General features: G+C 37.8%; 1 protein-coding gene across 1 annotated transcript in view; it reads left to right on the top strand.

The window, feature by feature from the left end:
* Positions 1-559: 559 nt before the first annotated feature.
* SMC3 (structural maintenance of chromosomes 3) overlaps positions 560-15,141 on the top strand; it is a 53,199-nt gene continuing 38,617 nt past the window's right edge. The window contains exons 1-7 of the mRNA XM_043982475.1: positions 560-709; positions 7,072-7,147; positions 10,013-10,051; positions 11,933-12,000; positions 13,155-13,226; positions 14,626-14,705; positions 14,971-15,049. Coding sequence (XP_043838410.1) covers positions 695-709; positions 7,072-7,147; positions 10,013-10,051; positions 11,933-12,000; positions 13,155-13,226; positions 14,626-14,705; positions 14,971-15,049 — 429 coding nt within the window. The 5' untranslated portion in view covers positions 560-694. The remainder of the gene's footprint in view (positions 710-7,071; positions 7,148-10,012; positions 10,052-11,932; positions 12,001-13,154; positions 13,227-14,625; positions 14,706-14,970; positions 15,050-15,141) is intronic.

Here is a 15,141-nt window from a genome sequence, read left to right as displayed (position 1 = left end):
ATTCTCCCAGACGGTAGTGAAAGCGTAATATCCACTATAAAAAAAGAAATGAGGTTAAGTGCGAAATAAATGTGGGCTGACATCATTTCTAGCAAGCCAGACCAGAGAAGCGATCCACAGCCCCGAAGCGCTTTGCATTTCGAAAAACAAACAGCTACGCAACCACCCCGCCCGCAGCGCCCAAGTTCAACCTTCGTGGTTTTTTTCCTATCCCCCTCAAACCACGTGGTTTAGCCTGGCTCATCTTCGAAGTCCCCTCCCCTCGCGGTTTGAGAACGCTTGCCTTTGGCGCCGAACCTTTCCCCTCTCGTAATCGCTACCACTGGCTTCCGCCCTAGAGGGGGAAGCCGACCACACCAAGCATACCCGGGAATAAAGTTCAAAGCAAATTTTCGAAGGAATGGAGACTATCTCCCAAACATAAATACAGCTCTGCCACGCAGAGTCTGGCGGGAGCTAGTCCTGGGTGGGGAAAGGCGGCGAAGTCTTCCGGTGCACCCGCTCCTCCCTGCTCAGATGGCGAGGATGGTTTGATCCAGACGGGGACGCCGCCTCCTCGGAGGCCGCCATTTTATTTGGCTGGGGAAAGGATCGGGGTCGTGGGGGAGGGGTTGTAGATTCAGCTCACCTGACTGGCGGAGGAGCAGCTGCGGGTCCCGGGAGGGTCTTTCTCCCGGGCCGGGAGCGAGGAATCATGTATATAAAACAGGTGAGGCCGGTGCCGCGCCGTCCCAGAGGAATCAAGACCGCCTCCGCTTCCCGCCTCCCCCACCCCCCCAGTTCTGTGGGCCGCGCTCCCATCCCCCGTGCGGTAGCGGCGGGAGGAGAAGAGAAGCGTCGTCTCCTCTGTCTCCTGCACCTTCCGCACTTCAGAGCCTCGGGCTTTGGGGAATACCTTCCCCAGAGGCCTAGGCCACTGAAGGGGTCCCAACCGGGATGGGGAAGATAGCGGGGAGCAGTATTCAGGCTCCCAGTGTGGGGGGTGGGGGGAGTTGCTCCCTCTGCTGGGGGGGGTGGGGTCAGGGAAGGACAGGCCGCGTGGGGGCGGGGGAGGGAGGCAGAGGGAAAGGGCGGTGGTGGGGGGAGGAGCGGGCCACTCTTCTGGGCAGACCTGCCCGGGGGGAGCCGCGGACATGCGTGCGTGGGGGTTGTCTGCCTTGCAGGCCGCACTTGACTTTGCCCTTTCCTAATAATAATAATAATAATAACACCCCCGGTGATGTGCGGCTTCCTCCTCCTCCTCATCCTCTCCCCGGAGCTGATGCGCGCCGCCTCCCCCCCTCCTTTTTTTGGCTCTGAGTGGGCTAGGAGCCTAATTAATGTTATCCGAGTGGCTCTTCTGGCCTGCCCCTGGGTATTATGGCTGTCCAGCTGGTGGACCCGTTGGGGAACTTGAATCCTGGATATAATTTAAATAAGTTCTCCCCCCAACATACATACTTTTTTTTTCGGGCATTTTCTTTGACTGTCCATCGGGCCAGTAATTCTCTTCCTCCTCATCGCTTCTTTCTGGCTTTTCTGACCTCCTTCAAAAGTCCCAGCTAAAATCTCACAGGAAGCTTTTTCCAGTCCCCCTAAATTCTGGTACTTTATTTCTATTGATTATGACCAATTGATCTTGTATGTACCTTGTTAGTACATGGTTGTTTTCATGTTGTCTCACCTACCCACCCCCTGGGAGGTCTTTTAAGAGCAGGGACTACCTTTTGTGTTTCTTTTTATCCCCAACACTTAGCACAGTACCTGTCACATAGTAGGTACTTAACTAAATTTTTTTTTGGCTGAGTTAACTCGAGCTCTAATTAAGATATTCTGGACAGCGCAAATCTTCACTCCTCCCCAGTGGATTCCAGACAAATTAGGTTGTGGGCTTGGGAAGAAGGGTAAGGAAATGTGAATTGCTGTGTTATGACATTTTCCCTTAAATTTTTTTATTTTTTATATATTCTAATATTTATGTTACATGCTTATTATTTTATATTAGTTGAATTATATTTTTATTTAATTTTTTTAAAGAAACAAAAGCCCTCTCACCCCCTGCTCTTTGAAAAAGGCAAGACCTTTGTGTAACAGATATGCAAAGTTAAGCAAAAAAAATTCCAAAATGACCATGTCTCGAAAAAGTTTTGGTCTTCATTCTGAGTCCACCATGTGTCTATCAGGAGATGGATAGCATTTTTTCATTATGAATATTCTGAAATCATGGTTGGTCCTTGCATTGATCAGAATTCTTAAGTCTTTTAAAGTTATTTGCATTACAGTGTTACTGACTTCACTCTTCATCAGTTCATACAAGTCTTTACAACTTACTCTGAAGGTATGTCTTTCATCATTTCTTACAACACAATTGTAGATGTACCACAAAGCCTTAATCCTGCGCTTCCTTTTTTCTCTTTTTACTACTTGACTGGGTGATCTCATCAGCTCCCATGGATATAATTATCATCTTTATGCTGATGGTTTTCAAATCAACCTATCCTGCCTTTATCTCTCTGCTGACTTCTAATCTCACATTGCCAACTGCCTTTCAGAAATTTGGTTCTGGATGTCCGGTAGATATCTTAAACTCAGTATGTCCAAAACTGAACTCAAACTCATGTTTTTCCCTAAACCACACACAAACATACTAACTTCCATATTACTTCCTAGGGCACCAGCATCCTCTTAAGTCCTCCAGGTTCACCGCCTAGGTGTCATCCTCCACTTTTTACTATCTCTCCCTTTCTATATCCAATCTGTTGCCAAGGCCTGTCAATTTCACCTTTGAAGCATATCTTTAATATGTCCTCTTCTCTCCTCTGATATGGCTACCATGCTGGTGCAAGCTCATGCCTGGGCTATTGCAATAACTTGCTGGTGGGTTTGTTGGCAAGGCCTATCAATTTCACCTTTGCAACATATCTCAAATATGTCCTCTTCTCTCCTGTGATACTACCACCATCCTGTCACAGGCCCTCGTCCCCTTGAACTTGGGCTATTGCAATAGTCTGTTGGTGGGTCTGCCAGCCTCAAGTCTCTCCCCACTTCAGTCTGTTCTCCATTTGGCAACCACTGATTTTCCTTAAACAAAGTTTCTACCATTCCCCCAATCAATAAACTCCAGTGGCTCCCCATCACTTCCATGATTAAATACAAAGTCCTTTGTTGTTAAGAACCCTTAATAACCTAGCAAGCACATTCCACTACTTCCACCCCACCTTTCCAGTCTTTTTATACCTTACTCCCAGCCACAGACTCTTTGATTCAGTGACACTGGTCCCACAAACAAGACACTGCATCTCGCTGCTCTAGACATTTTTCAGGCTGTCTCCCATTCCTGGAATATTCTCTCTTCTCATCTCTGCCTCCTGGTTTCCTTCAGATCCCAACTAACATCCCATCTTCTTTTGGGAACCTTTCCCAGCCTCTTTTAATTCTTGTGCATTCCTTTTAATTATTTCCTATTTATCCTGCATGTAGCTGGTTTGTACATTTGTTTGTCCTGTTGTCTTTCCCTTTAGATTGTGTGCTCCTTGAGGTCAGGGACTATAGCTTTTGTCTTTTATCCCCTGATTTAGCATAGTGCCTGGCACATAGTAGGTGCTTAATGTTGGTTTTTTGGGGTTTTTTTTGGCGGGGCAATGAGGGTTAAGTAACTTGCCCCAGGGTCACACAGCTAGTAATTGTTAAGTGTCTGAGGCCAGATTTGAACTCAGGTCCTCCTGAATCCAGGGCTGGTGCTCTATCCACTGTGCCATCCAGCCTGTCCCAGAAGTGAGATGTCTTAATCTTAAAGTCTTGTTAGATTTTTAAAGTTAAGTTGTTTTAATTTTACAGATTGGTAAACTAAGATGGGAAGGTAAGTAGATCATTTGTCAGGTAGTGTCAGTGTCTGGGAATCCAGATGCAGAATTGTCTTTGTTTCTAATGCAGGAGGTGCTGCCTTGGTTGTAGTGAGAATATTACAGTCTACTCTACTTTCCTTGAATGATAATTTTATTATATTGCCCAAGAGAGTATATAATAGGCTTAAAATTATCTTGAAAAAATTAATAAAGGTGTTTCCTGGATGCTTTTCCAATGTACATAAATTACTTTGAGATAATCTTAATACTACAGTATTAATGTTTTTAAAATTCTAATTAGAAATTAGTAATTAGTAGTATTAGAAATTTGTTGTGGTGAATTTCCTTAAGCTATAGAATTTGTCCATTATCTCCATGGAGTCTGTATTCTACTAAATGTGCTTCCATACTCCACTAAAGTTCTCCACTGAAGCTTCATTGTGGCATGGAGCTGATCTGAGTTCTCAGACTCATGTCTTGCCAGTGAAACACAAGCTTTGACAGGCTTTTTTTGTGTGTGTTCTGTTTTTTTAGTGAGGCAATTGGGGTTAAGTGACTTGCCCAGGGTCACACAGCTAGTAAGCGTTAAGTGTCTGAGGTCGGATTTGAACTCAGGTACTCCTGACTCCAGGGCCGGTGCTCTATCCACTGCGCCACCTAGCTGCCCCGCTTTGACAGGTTTTGACAAACTGATTAGGTTTTTTGAATACAGCCTTACCATGCACCATAGCCTAGCAAAGTTTGGAGAGGTTCATCACCTTCAGGCCACCATGTTATTTATCAACTTGTGATGATAGTTTACTTAGTAACAGGTGAAAGCTTTATCTGTGGATCAAGTCCCCACACTGATTGAGTCATAGATCAATGGGGAATTAAAGTATGCAACCATTCTTCAATACACAAATGAGGGCAAAAATATAATTCAGTGAAAATAAGTACCAGATTGTCTTGTAAAATAGATGTTGGTAGTTCTTGATACTTTGTTGGGGATGAAGGGTAGTAATAAATAAATGAAAATTTGTAGCCTGAGGGGTTTATTTTGTTATCTAAACACTATCTTGACTGGTCCCTCAATTAAGTACATCTACTATCAGTGGCCACTAAGATGATTTTTAGGGAGATTTGGGGAAAGTGTAACAGTTTCTGATTCTATGTCCAGGGACTTAGTGAGTTCCTGTGAATGGGGGAAATAAGTATCCTTTATGTAATGGGCTAGGACAGGGGTTCTTTACCTGAACTGTGTTTTGATAACAGTTTCAGCATAATTGTTTCTATTAGTGATCCTATGTATTTAATTTTGTGCATTCAGAAACATTCAGTGAAGGAAATCTTGACACAAAAAAGCTAAAAAACTCCTGTGTTAAAAACCACTCGGCTAAAAGGGTGACTTTTCTTTTATTTTTCCTTTGGCTCTATAAAGATCACACAAGCCAGAGATTCACCTGCAGTAACTATATCCTGTAGTCTGGAGGTGTCATAGTTAGGGTGTATACTGTGCTGCCCCCTCCAGCATTCTGGAGTGTGACCTGAACCAGATTAAAATATAATGGGAGGGGGCAGCTAGATGGCGCAGTGGTTAAAGCATCGGCCCTGGATTCAGGAGTACCTGAGTTCAAATCCGGCCTCAGACACTTAACACTTACTAGCTGTGTGACCCTGGGCAAGTCACTTAACCCCCATTGCCCCGCAAAAAAAAAAACAAACCAAAAATATAATGGGAAACATTTAACAAAATAGATAAAAACACAGTACAACAGGGGCAGCTAGGTGGTGCAGTAGATAAAGCACCCACCCTGGATTCAGGAGAACCTGACTTCAGATCCAGCCTCAGACAGTTGACACTTACTAGCTATGTGACCCTGGGTAAGTCACAATCCTCTTTGCCCTGCAAAAAACAAACAAAAAAACACAGTACAACAGAGATAACATTACATTTTTAAACTGTCAGTATGCAGCTTCCTGGGATCCTCATGTACAGATTGGCAGCCCCTGTTTTTACTTGAGATTGATACCATTGCCGTAGTAAATTGAGAGAGATGTAAGATGGTGCTTTTTCTTGCTTTTAAAAAATAGATCATCTTAATTGAAACTTGGGTTTATAGAGAAAAGATTGATTATTTTTATTGGTTCTTAATGAACATAGAAATTTAGATTTTATGTTTTTCTAGGCCTTTCTAAATGATGATGGGGGGGGTGTGGATCTATGATTTCATCACGGTAGGAGACTTCTTCCACTATTACTCCTGTAACTTCTAGTTTTAAAGAGTTGCCTGGGGGCACTGAAAGGTTGTGATTGACTGGAAGATGTATTGTCTTATATGGGGGCTTGAACTGAGGGCTTCCTGATTAACTTACTATATTTTGCTGCCTCTCTCATTCATTACAAGTAAGCTCTTTAGAAATCGTAGGAATTGTTGGAGGTTCAGTTCACCTGTTTTGTTGAATTTGGTGACTGCAGTTGGTTTGGGTTTTTTTGTTTGTTTTGGTTTTGTTTTTTGCGGGGCAATGGGGGCTAAGTGACTTGCCCAGGGTCACACAGCTAGTGTCAAGTGTCTGAGGCTGGATTTGAACTCAGGTACTCCTGAATCCAGGGCCAGTGCTCTATCCATTGCGCCACCTAGCTGCCCCTTGCAGTTGTTTTTAGATGGATAGTTTACTGTACTGTTTGGTTACTGTACAGTGGTTCAGTTAAGTCTATGCAATGTGTTTTACCCTACTCGAGCTGCATTAAGCAATACACTGCTTGTGATTTTTTAAAAATTAAACTGGTAGGGGTTGACTTTTTAGTAAATGATACTTTTAAACCACTACTTTCTAATACAGATATTTTTAAATTGAAAGTTCTTTTCTACTTTCTCCCCTCACCCCAAAGTAAAGGCATTTAATAAAATAGCATAGTAAGATGAGCAACAGTAGAATATCTTCTTCATAAGCCCTGTGAATTCTCCCCAAGATTCACGTATACTTACTGTCTGAGGGGGTGGAAAGAGGGTAGGGAGGAGAGAATTTGGAACGCAAAACTTTAAGTAAAAATGTTTAAAAATGGAGAAAAAAAATACACATAATTGGTAAGAAGAATGGGTATACTGAGGAAGAATGCATAGAAGGGTACCTACAATCCAGCTTTTATTTAGCTGAAAACTAGGAAACAAGGAAATGAAAACATTAAAATCTTGAAATTGACAATGTTTCTTAAAATTCAAATGATTTACATTATATTTTAAATATAACTTTTTTTCCCCATCAGGTTATTATCCAGGGTTTTCGAAGTTACAGAGATCAGACGATTGTAGATCCATTCAGTTCAAAACACAATGTCATAGGTAAGTACCTGTTGTTTGGGCAAAGCTTGTATTATATTTTATCATCCACAATTTATAAATTGAAAGTTCTTTTTCACCTTGTATTTAGATGAAAAATTAGAAAGGAACTGCAAAAACTTTATAAAAATCTCAAAAATGGCAGTATTAAGATTAAACTGCAATCAGAATTTCTTAGAACATTGAAAGTATCAGCTAAGTCTGGGACACCAATTAAAATCATTTTTTAAAAAGGACATAAGTATCTACTGAGTCCATTCAAAATGCTTCTGAATTCTTAACCTGTTTTAACTATGACTACTTAGTTTTTACAGTTGAAACACTTTGGATAAAGAACTTTATAACTCCAAATTAATTATATACCATTTAATTAGCTTTGCATAAGTCTTTGATCCATTTAAAATAACCTTTTACTTAAATTTGTGTTAAGATTAAGCATGACCTTGGTCAACTTATTATATTCTAAATTTGGTACAACTTAGTCACCATGACTTTATTAAATCAGTCATTCTACATATATAATTTAGATTATCCTCACTTTTTCTTTTAGTGTACAGTTTTTAATGTTAATGGGTATTTCCAATTGTATGATACAGCCAAGAAAAAAATGACTCATTCTGGTTTTGGTGCTTCTGAATTTTTAAAAGACAGATTTAACTATTTCATTGGAACAAATACTATTTTGGTGTCTTGTTACCAAAGGACACATATAGAAGATGGTGATTAAATAGCAGATGCTGAATTTAACAAAAGGACACCCTTAAAATAGAATTATTTTTCTTATTTCATATGAACTTCCTTCCAATAAACCATACACTTATGCATATACATGAACATGTGTGCACATATAACCCAATGTAGAATTGCTTGCAGTCTTCTTGGAAACAAGAAAACAATTTAATAGGTTTTTAAAAACTTTTTAATGAGTCAAGTAGTGTGCATGCATTTGTTAATTTGTTTTTATTTTGCAAGTAGGGTTTTTAGAAATGGGTATATCTAGCCAATAACAGCTAGCACATATTTTATAATTCTATATACTTGTAGTATAGCCATACATTCTTTATAACTTCTATGTTATATATGATTTTACTGATTGGATCTTGGTTGTTTTAATAGTATAATTTGACAAGTGTCCTTTTAAGAATAAAAATATTTTGAGTATTCATTCATGTTGCTAAATTACATTTGGATGTCCAACAAAATATCAATCTTTTGCCAACTAACAAGACACCTTGTTACTAGTTGAATTGAACTAATCAGTCTCACACAGTAAACATTTCTATGCAATAATTTTGGTAAGTGAAATTTAAAAAATGCTATCCATTTGTAAATGTTGAATGCATTGTAGTTTTGGCTAGTTTTGGTTAGGGTTTAGAGTAGTTTAAAGCTATAGATGCCTACTTTTGTCTTATGTTGTGATAATTTGGCCGGAATTTTGAAATGTTAATCAAGTTTGTTTATAGCCTTTGTGAGAAAATAATTAGTAATAATGGATTTCTTTGGGGGACCCAGAGATTACTGTTTCAGTGCTTCCCCCCCCCCCCCCCAAGTCCAGTTGTCCTTAAAAAACTTCATCAAATCTCATCTGGGACAAATCCAAAGATGTGGAAGGAAGGACTGTTGGAATTAAACCACCCCTAGATAATTATTATTATTATTTTTTTAGTGAGGCAATTGGGGTTAAGTGACTTGCCCAGGGTCACACAGCTAGTAAGTGTTAAGTGTCTGAGGCCAGATTTGAACTCAGGTACTCCTGACTCCAGGGCCAGTGCTCTATCCACTGCGCCATCTAGCTGCCCCTCACCCCTAGATAATTGATTTTGCTTTAAGCAACTTGAATGAGGGTCTTTTGTATTCTTTTCCTTGATGTCATCTCTAGAGTTCATTTTAATGAACTTTCCTCCTCAACCAATGGAATTGAATGATGCTAACCAATTAGATTTGTTTGATGTATAATGACCTACCTCTATCAAAAGAGGATAAAATCCCTTGGAAACTACCATGGAAGATCATCTGCTTATTCTGGGCCATGTCCTGGGCTTCCCTTGGGTCTCCTTGAGACCACAGGCTTTCTCTCTGGGAGACAGCATGGGTCTTTTGGGGACTTTTCTCCTGCTTGCCCTAACTGGCATGCTGAAGCTCTCCCTGCTTTCTCTACCACATAGCCTAAAACCATGAGAAGTTAGGGAGACACTTGGTCAATCCCTTTACTGGTATAATATTAATAAATTGATAATATGCTTACCCAAAACTGGTGTCTTATAACAATAGCAATTAAATTTCAAAAAACACACCTTATATCATTGCATTTTAATGCAAGTCAGTTTTGAGGTATATATTTTGACTTTTAGTTAAATCACTGTTGATTGGTTATAAAAAAGTAGCACTATCAGTAGTAGTTATACCTCTTGTGGTTATATTTAGCCTTTTAATTAGTACTGTGATTTAAAACAGATCATTTATAGCTTCATAAGCATTTTGAGAAATGAGGTGGCTCTTAAATGTATTAGAAATCTAAAATTTTATGAACCAATTTATTATGAATGCCAGCTAATAATTTTAAGTTTTTGCCTAGATTTTTGAGCCAAGAGCAAAGACCAACATTGAAGCAAATTAATTTTTTTAACTTAGATTGAAGACCTTGAAATCTCATTTGCATGTCATGGCAGGTGATATAGGCAAATCTTTTTGTTTTTATTTATTGATTTGATGTTACTCACTTACTTGTTATTGTGTACTTTTGACTATTAAAATTTATTTTGAATAGATTAGAAAATTTATTTGAATGTCTTTAAATGTTTTTAGCATAATTTATATTTGCCTTATACTTATTCATATTTTAAAAATTTGTACTTTTTAAAATTTTAGTGGGCAGAAATGGATCCGGCAAAAGTAATTTTTTTTATGGTAGGTATAGATTTTTTTTTTGGTTTGTTTAGATATGTCATTCATTCAAGTGTAAAGCAGTTAATTTACTGGTCTTAGGGTATGTTTATAAAGACAGCTAAAAATGCTTTCTGTATTTAAATAACAACCTTCATTTGGGATCTTCTTGTTAGGTTCTTATCCTGGGGCCTGTGAGCTTATTTTTTAGATATTTTGATAATTATTTCATTATAATTGGTTTTCTTTGTATTCTTATGCATTTAAAAATATTATTCTGAGAAGGGGTCTGTAGGTTTTACCAGACTGCCAAAGGAGTCCATGATACAAAAAAAAAAGCAAAGAACCCCTTGTGTTAGTCATTAACAGGATCCCTTTTGTATTAAATGTCTCATGTTGTACTGAGGAGAGTGCTGATCTTGTAGTTAAAATATCTGAGTTCAAATCCTAGTTCCAACACTTGCTAAGAACTTGACCACAGAAACCCCTCTGACCTGTTTTCTCAGCTATAAAATTGGAAACACCTATTGTAATCTTGCCAATTTGTAGAGCTCAAATGAACTAATGTATGTAAAGCATTTTGCAAATTTCAAAATGCTTTATAAAATTGGTTATCAATTATTTCTAGAAAACAGGTTAAAATACTTCGGGTAAAACATTTTTTTGAAAATAAAAAATATACCTTTAAAGTTCTCCTTTTAAGGAAATTGAATTGTAATATACTCTCATTTTAACAAATCCACCAGGAACATAGGTTATTTTAATAAAATCAGCCTCAGCTTTGGTGGGGGGCAGATTGGGAAGAGGGAAAGATTCTGGCCATCTCATTCTTTTTTTTTTTTTAAAGTGAGGCAATTGGGGTTAAGTGACTTGCCCAGGGTCACACAGCTAGTAAGTGTTAAGTGTCTGAGGCCGGATTTGAACTCAGGTACTCCTGACTCCAGGGCCGGTGCTCTATCCAATGTGCCACCTAGCCGCCCCCATCTCATCTTAAATAATATTAATGACAATTTTTGAAAAAGGGGTGGCAGTGTTACATTCTCAAATCCATGCATCTCACAGTATAACTAGGGCTTTACTGGCCTCATAAGCTAGCAATGGGTGCATTGCTGCCTGGACTAAATATTTCCCTGTCACTCAAAGGGTACTATGATACTATTCAGGGGGGTCACAGTTAAGCCAAGGAGCGCCATTTTGTCCTGTTGCTAAAGTTTGATGGCAAGGAAACTTGGAATGGATTCTTACAACTAATAGTATTTCTTTATATTGTAATGAAGTATTTGATGAGAGACTGTGTTTATATTTTACTAATCTAATTCATACCCAATCTGATTATATTAAAAGGAACTATGATCTAAGAAATTTAATGAAATATCTCTGAACTTTAATTCAGTGTATCTTAAATGTGAAGTTGAAAGTTAAGTGGCATGATTTGAACAAGAAATAGTTCTTTAATCTTTTGATAACCTATTTCTATATGTAGTATTTATTTTTAAATATTAAATTGATCATTCCATTAAACATTCTTCCTTTATGAACATTTTTCTCATATAATTGTTTCTTATAATTAATGTATCTGATAATAAAAAGCATATATTTAATATTCTGCATATGCAAATATGTGATTCATGTGTTATTTTCAGTTCCTACTTCTTAGCTGTGTTCTAGTAAATAATGAGAGACCAGCATGCGACATTGGAAAAAGTTTTGATATGGGGAGACCTAGTTCAAATCCCAACTCTGCCATTTACTGCCTTTGTGATTTGGGGCAAGTCACCTTACCTACTTTTTCTAAAGCTGTGATCCTTTGAGCAGTTATTTTTCAAAAAATCAAGCAAGTAAGATACCACTCCCTCTTTTTTTAAAAAATTACTTTGCTAATGGTTGTGTTTGTGCTTGTTATAGCTATTCAGTTTGTACTCAGTGATGAATTTAGTCATCTTCGTCCAGAACAGAGATTGGCTTTATTACACGTAAGTGAGATTATTTGTTTTTTTCATACGTTAGATATGTTTAAAATAATCACCTTTTTCCTGGTGGAGAAAAATCTTTAGTAAGTGTACCATAGTTCTTTCAGTTAATATTGCTATATCATATTGCTGTGCAGTTTAGTCTACTTTATGGAAGTAACAGGACTCATTTGAATATAATGTTTGAAAGAAATTCAGATCTAGCTTTCTAAATGCTTGTTATAAGAGACATTTCCTTATCTTTACATTGAGGAGACCCAATAAGGTACTAAAAAGTAGGAGTATAGGTTTGCTGAGGAAGAGTTTGGAATTGGGGAGTAAGGTAGCTGAGAATCAGAAGCAGAACCTGAAGTTGTGTGAAGAGCTGAGGGGCACCTGTTGGAAACTAGGCTACACATTGCTAGTCCTACTCATGTCTCCAGCATAGAAAGGCCTGCAAGTTGTAGTTGGACATTTTAGCCACATTTTTACTCAGTACTATAAGTAGTTATTTCCTAATACAAAGGACAAGAGGACGCACATAGTCTTTGTAGTATTAAAAATTGTTTCAATTACATGTCATACTTAGATAATTTTGCCACATAACAAAATTCAATAAGTTTTTTAAGTGCCTGCTATATGCCAGGTACACTTTGCTAAGCCCTGGTCTCAAAATTCGAATATCAAAAAGTCCCTAAGTAATAATGCCCCTTACTGTTAGGAAGTTGTTTTTGTCTAATCATTACATTTACTTCTTCAATTTAAGCTCATTTAATCTTTTATTCTTTTATTTTTCTCCCCCTTTTAAGACTGGGCTTCCCCCCCCCCCCCCTTTCAAGACTGGGCTTTCCTATCTTGTTCAGGCTGGAAGCATAGGGTTTACTCCCAGACCTTGTTCTGCTCTAATTAACCCCCAAACTGACATATTCCATATCCAGCCTGGATTCTGGTTTATTCCTCCATAGACAACCTGGTGCCCCCCTTTTATTTGAGAGCTGTATGTATTATTCTAAGCTAAAGTCCTGTTACCATGCTGGTAGGAATATAGAGTAATTTGATGGAACTTCATTTTCACAGTCTGTTCGTTAATACTTGGTACCTTTTATGAAAGGTCTATGTTGGAAAATAACAAAAATGTTATAAGAAAACATTTAATTTATTGTTTATCTTCATTTTAGGAAGGCACTGGACCTCGAGTCATATCTGCTTTTGTTGAGATCATTTTTGATAATTCAGACAACAGATTACCAGTGAGTTGCTTATTGTATATCTTCCAGTAATTATACCAAAGATTTTATAAACTTTTAAAATTTGAAATCAACTTTTTTAGCAAAACACATTCAATGCAACTGCATTCTTTCATCGACTTTTGTCTTTCAAGAGTACCTTCTAGGGCAGCTAGGTGGCGCAGTAGATAGAGCACCAGCCCTGGAGTCAGGAGTACCAGAGTTCAAATCCAGCCTTAGACACTTAACACTTACTAGCTGTGTGACCCTGGGCAAGTCACTTAACCCTAATTGCCTCACTAAAAAAAAAAAAAGTACTTTCTAGGAAAAAAATTAAGTGATAAAGTTCAAATGATTTATATTGTATATAACAAAATATGTTTTAAAATATTTTTTAAAATAGGACCAAGTGGTATAATAGTCAAACATTTATTAAATGCCTACTACCTGCCAAGCACTTTGCTAAGTACTAGGGTTATAAATATGAAAAAAGAAAGCTAGTCCCTACCCTCAAGGAGCTTACAACCTAAAGGAGGGAAAGGCAACCTACAAAAGGAAAATGAAAAGGGTGAGGTTGGGGGTGGTGAAAGAAGGTCCCAACTGAAGCAAATGATGGAGATATCAGAGAAGTCCCAAAGTAGTACAGCTAGGTGAGAAATGGGATGTTCGATAAAGCACATGTATATATTAATTGAATAGCCTAACTTATTTATATAAAATTTGAAGTAAACATAGTGTGAGAAATATTTATTGATAATTGGTATCGGGGGCAGGTAGGTGGCACAGTGGATAAAGCACTGGCCCTGGATTCAGGAGGACCTGAGTTCAAATCCAACCTCAGACACTTGACACTTACTAGCTATGTGGCCTTGGGCAAGTCACTTAACCCTCACTGACCTGCAAAAAAAAAAAAATTGATATCCTGAGGGCCCCAGTGATCTTCCCTTCTTTCTTAGTCCTTCCCTCCTTCCTCACAAGTTCCCCTTGAAAGTAGGATTCATTTGGGTCAAACCCAACCCAAACTTACAAAAGGAGTCTTAGGTGGAGACAAGGACTTTTTATTGATGTCATTCTTACCACGACTTGAGTGACCATATTCATGTATCCTAGGCTTCGTTTTAATATAACACACCTCTAAATTATGTCAGCCAATTAAAGTTGATGGCTGTGTGATGGACCTTCTATAGTTAGAAGGTTATATAAATTGACACTCCATCTCCATTAGGGGTCTTTGGTCTGAGAGAGAGGCTGATAGACCATCCTTTTATTAATAACCTGCTGGCCTATTAATAAAATAATTAAATTACCCAGAAACTATGTCTCATATTTTTAATTGTCATAATAGCAAGTTCACTTGGATACTTTAAAATGAATGTAATGAGCTAAACTTAAATGATTACATGTTTGTTTTTGGTTTTATTAGATTGATAAAGAAGAAGTTTCACTTCGTAGAGTCATTGGTGCCAAAAAAGATCAGTATTTTTTAGATAAGAAAATGGTAACGTAAGTAGTTTCTTTTTTCTTCTTTAGCTAATAAAAACAATGACAAAAATTTTTTTCACACATGTTAGTATGACTACACATTTTTCCTCAATTAGTATTTATTTGACTGTTTCTTAAAGATACAGAAAGTTTTTAAAAGTCCTTAAAATATAATTATAAAATGTAGTCTATGTTGAACAATCAAAGTAGTCAGTAGTTTTATACCATGAGGTGAAATTTTATGATTATTCATGTGATAATGTTTCTTCTTTATGTTTAATGACAGGAAAAATGATGTGATGAATCTACTTGAGAGTGCTGGATTTTCTCGAAGTAATCCTTATTACATTGTCAAACAAGGAAAGGTAAAGAATAGTTGCATATTGACATGAATAAATTTAGGTTATTGAGAGTACTGCTTTCTTTTCTTAAAACCAAATAAATTTTTTTGGTGACT

This window comes from Dromiciops gliroides, chromosome 2 (assembly GCF_019393635.1).
Source record: "Dromiciops gliroides isolate mDroGli1 chromosome 2, mDroGli1.pri, whole genome shotgun sequence".
Lineage (NCBI taxonomy): Eukaryota > Metazoa > Chordata > Mammalia > Microbiotheria > Microbiotheriidae > Dromiciops > Dromiciops gliroides.
The sequence above is the reverse complement of the archived record's forward strand: the minus strand, read 5'-3'. Positions and strand labels throughout refer to the sequence as shown.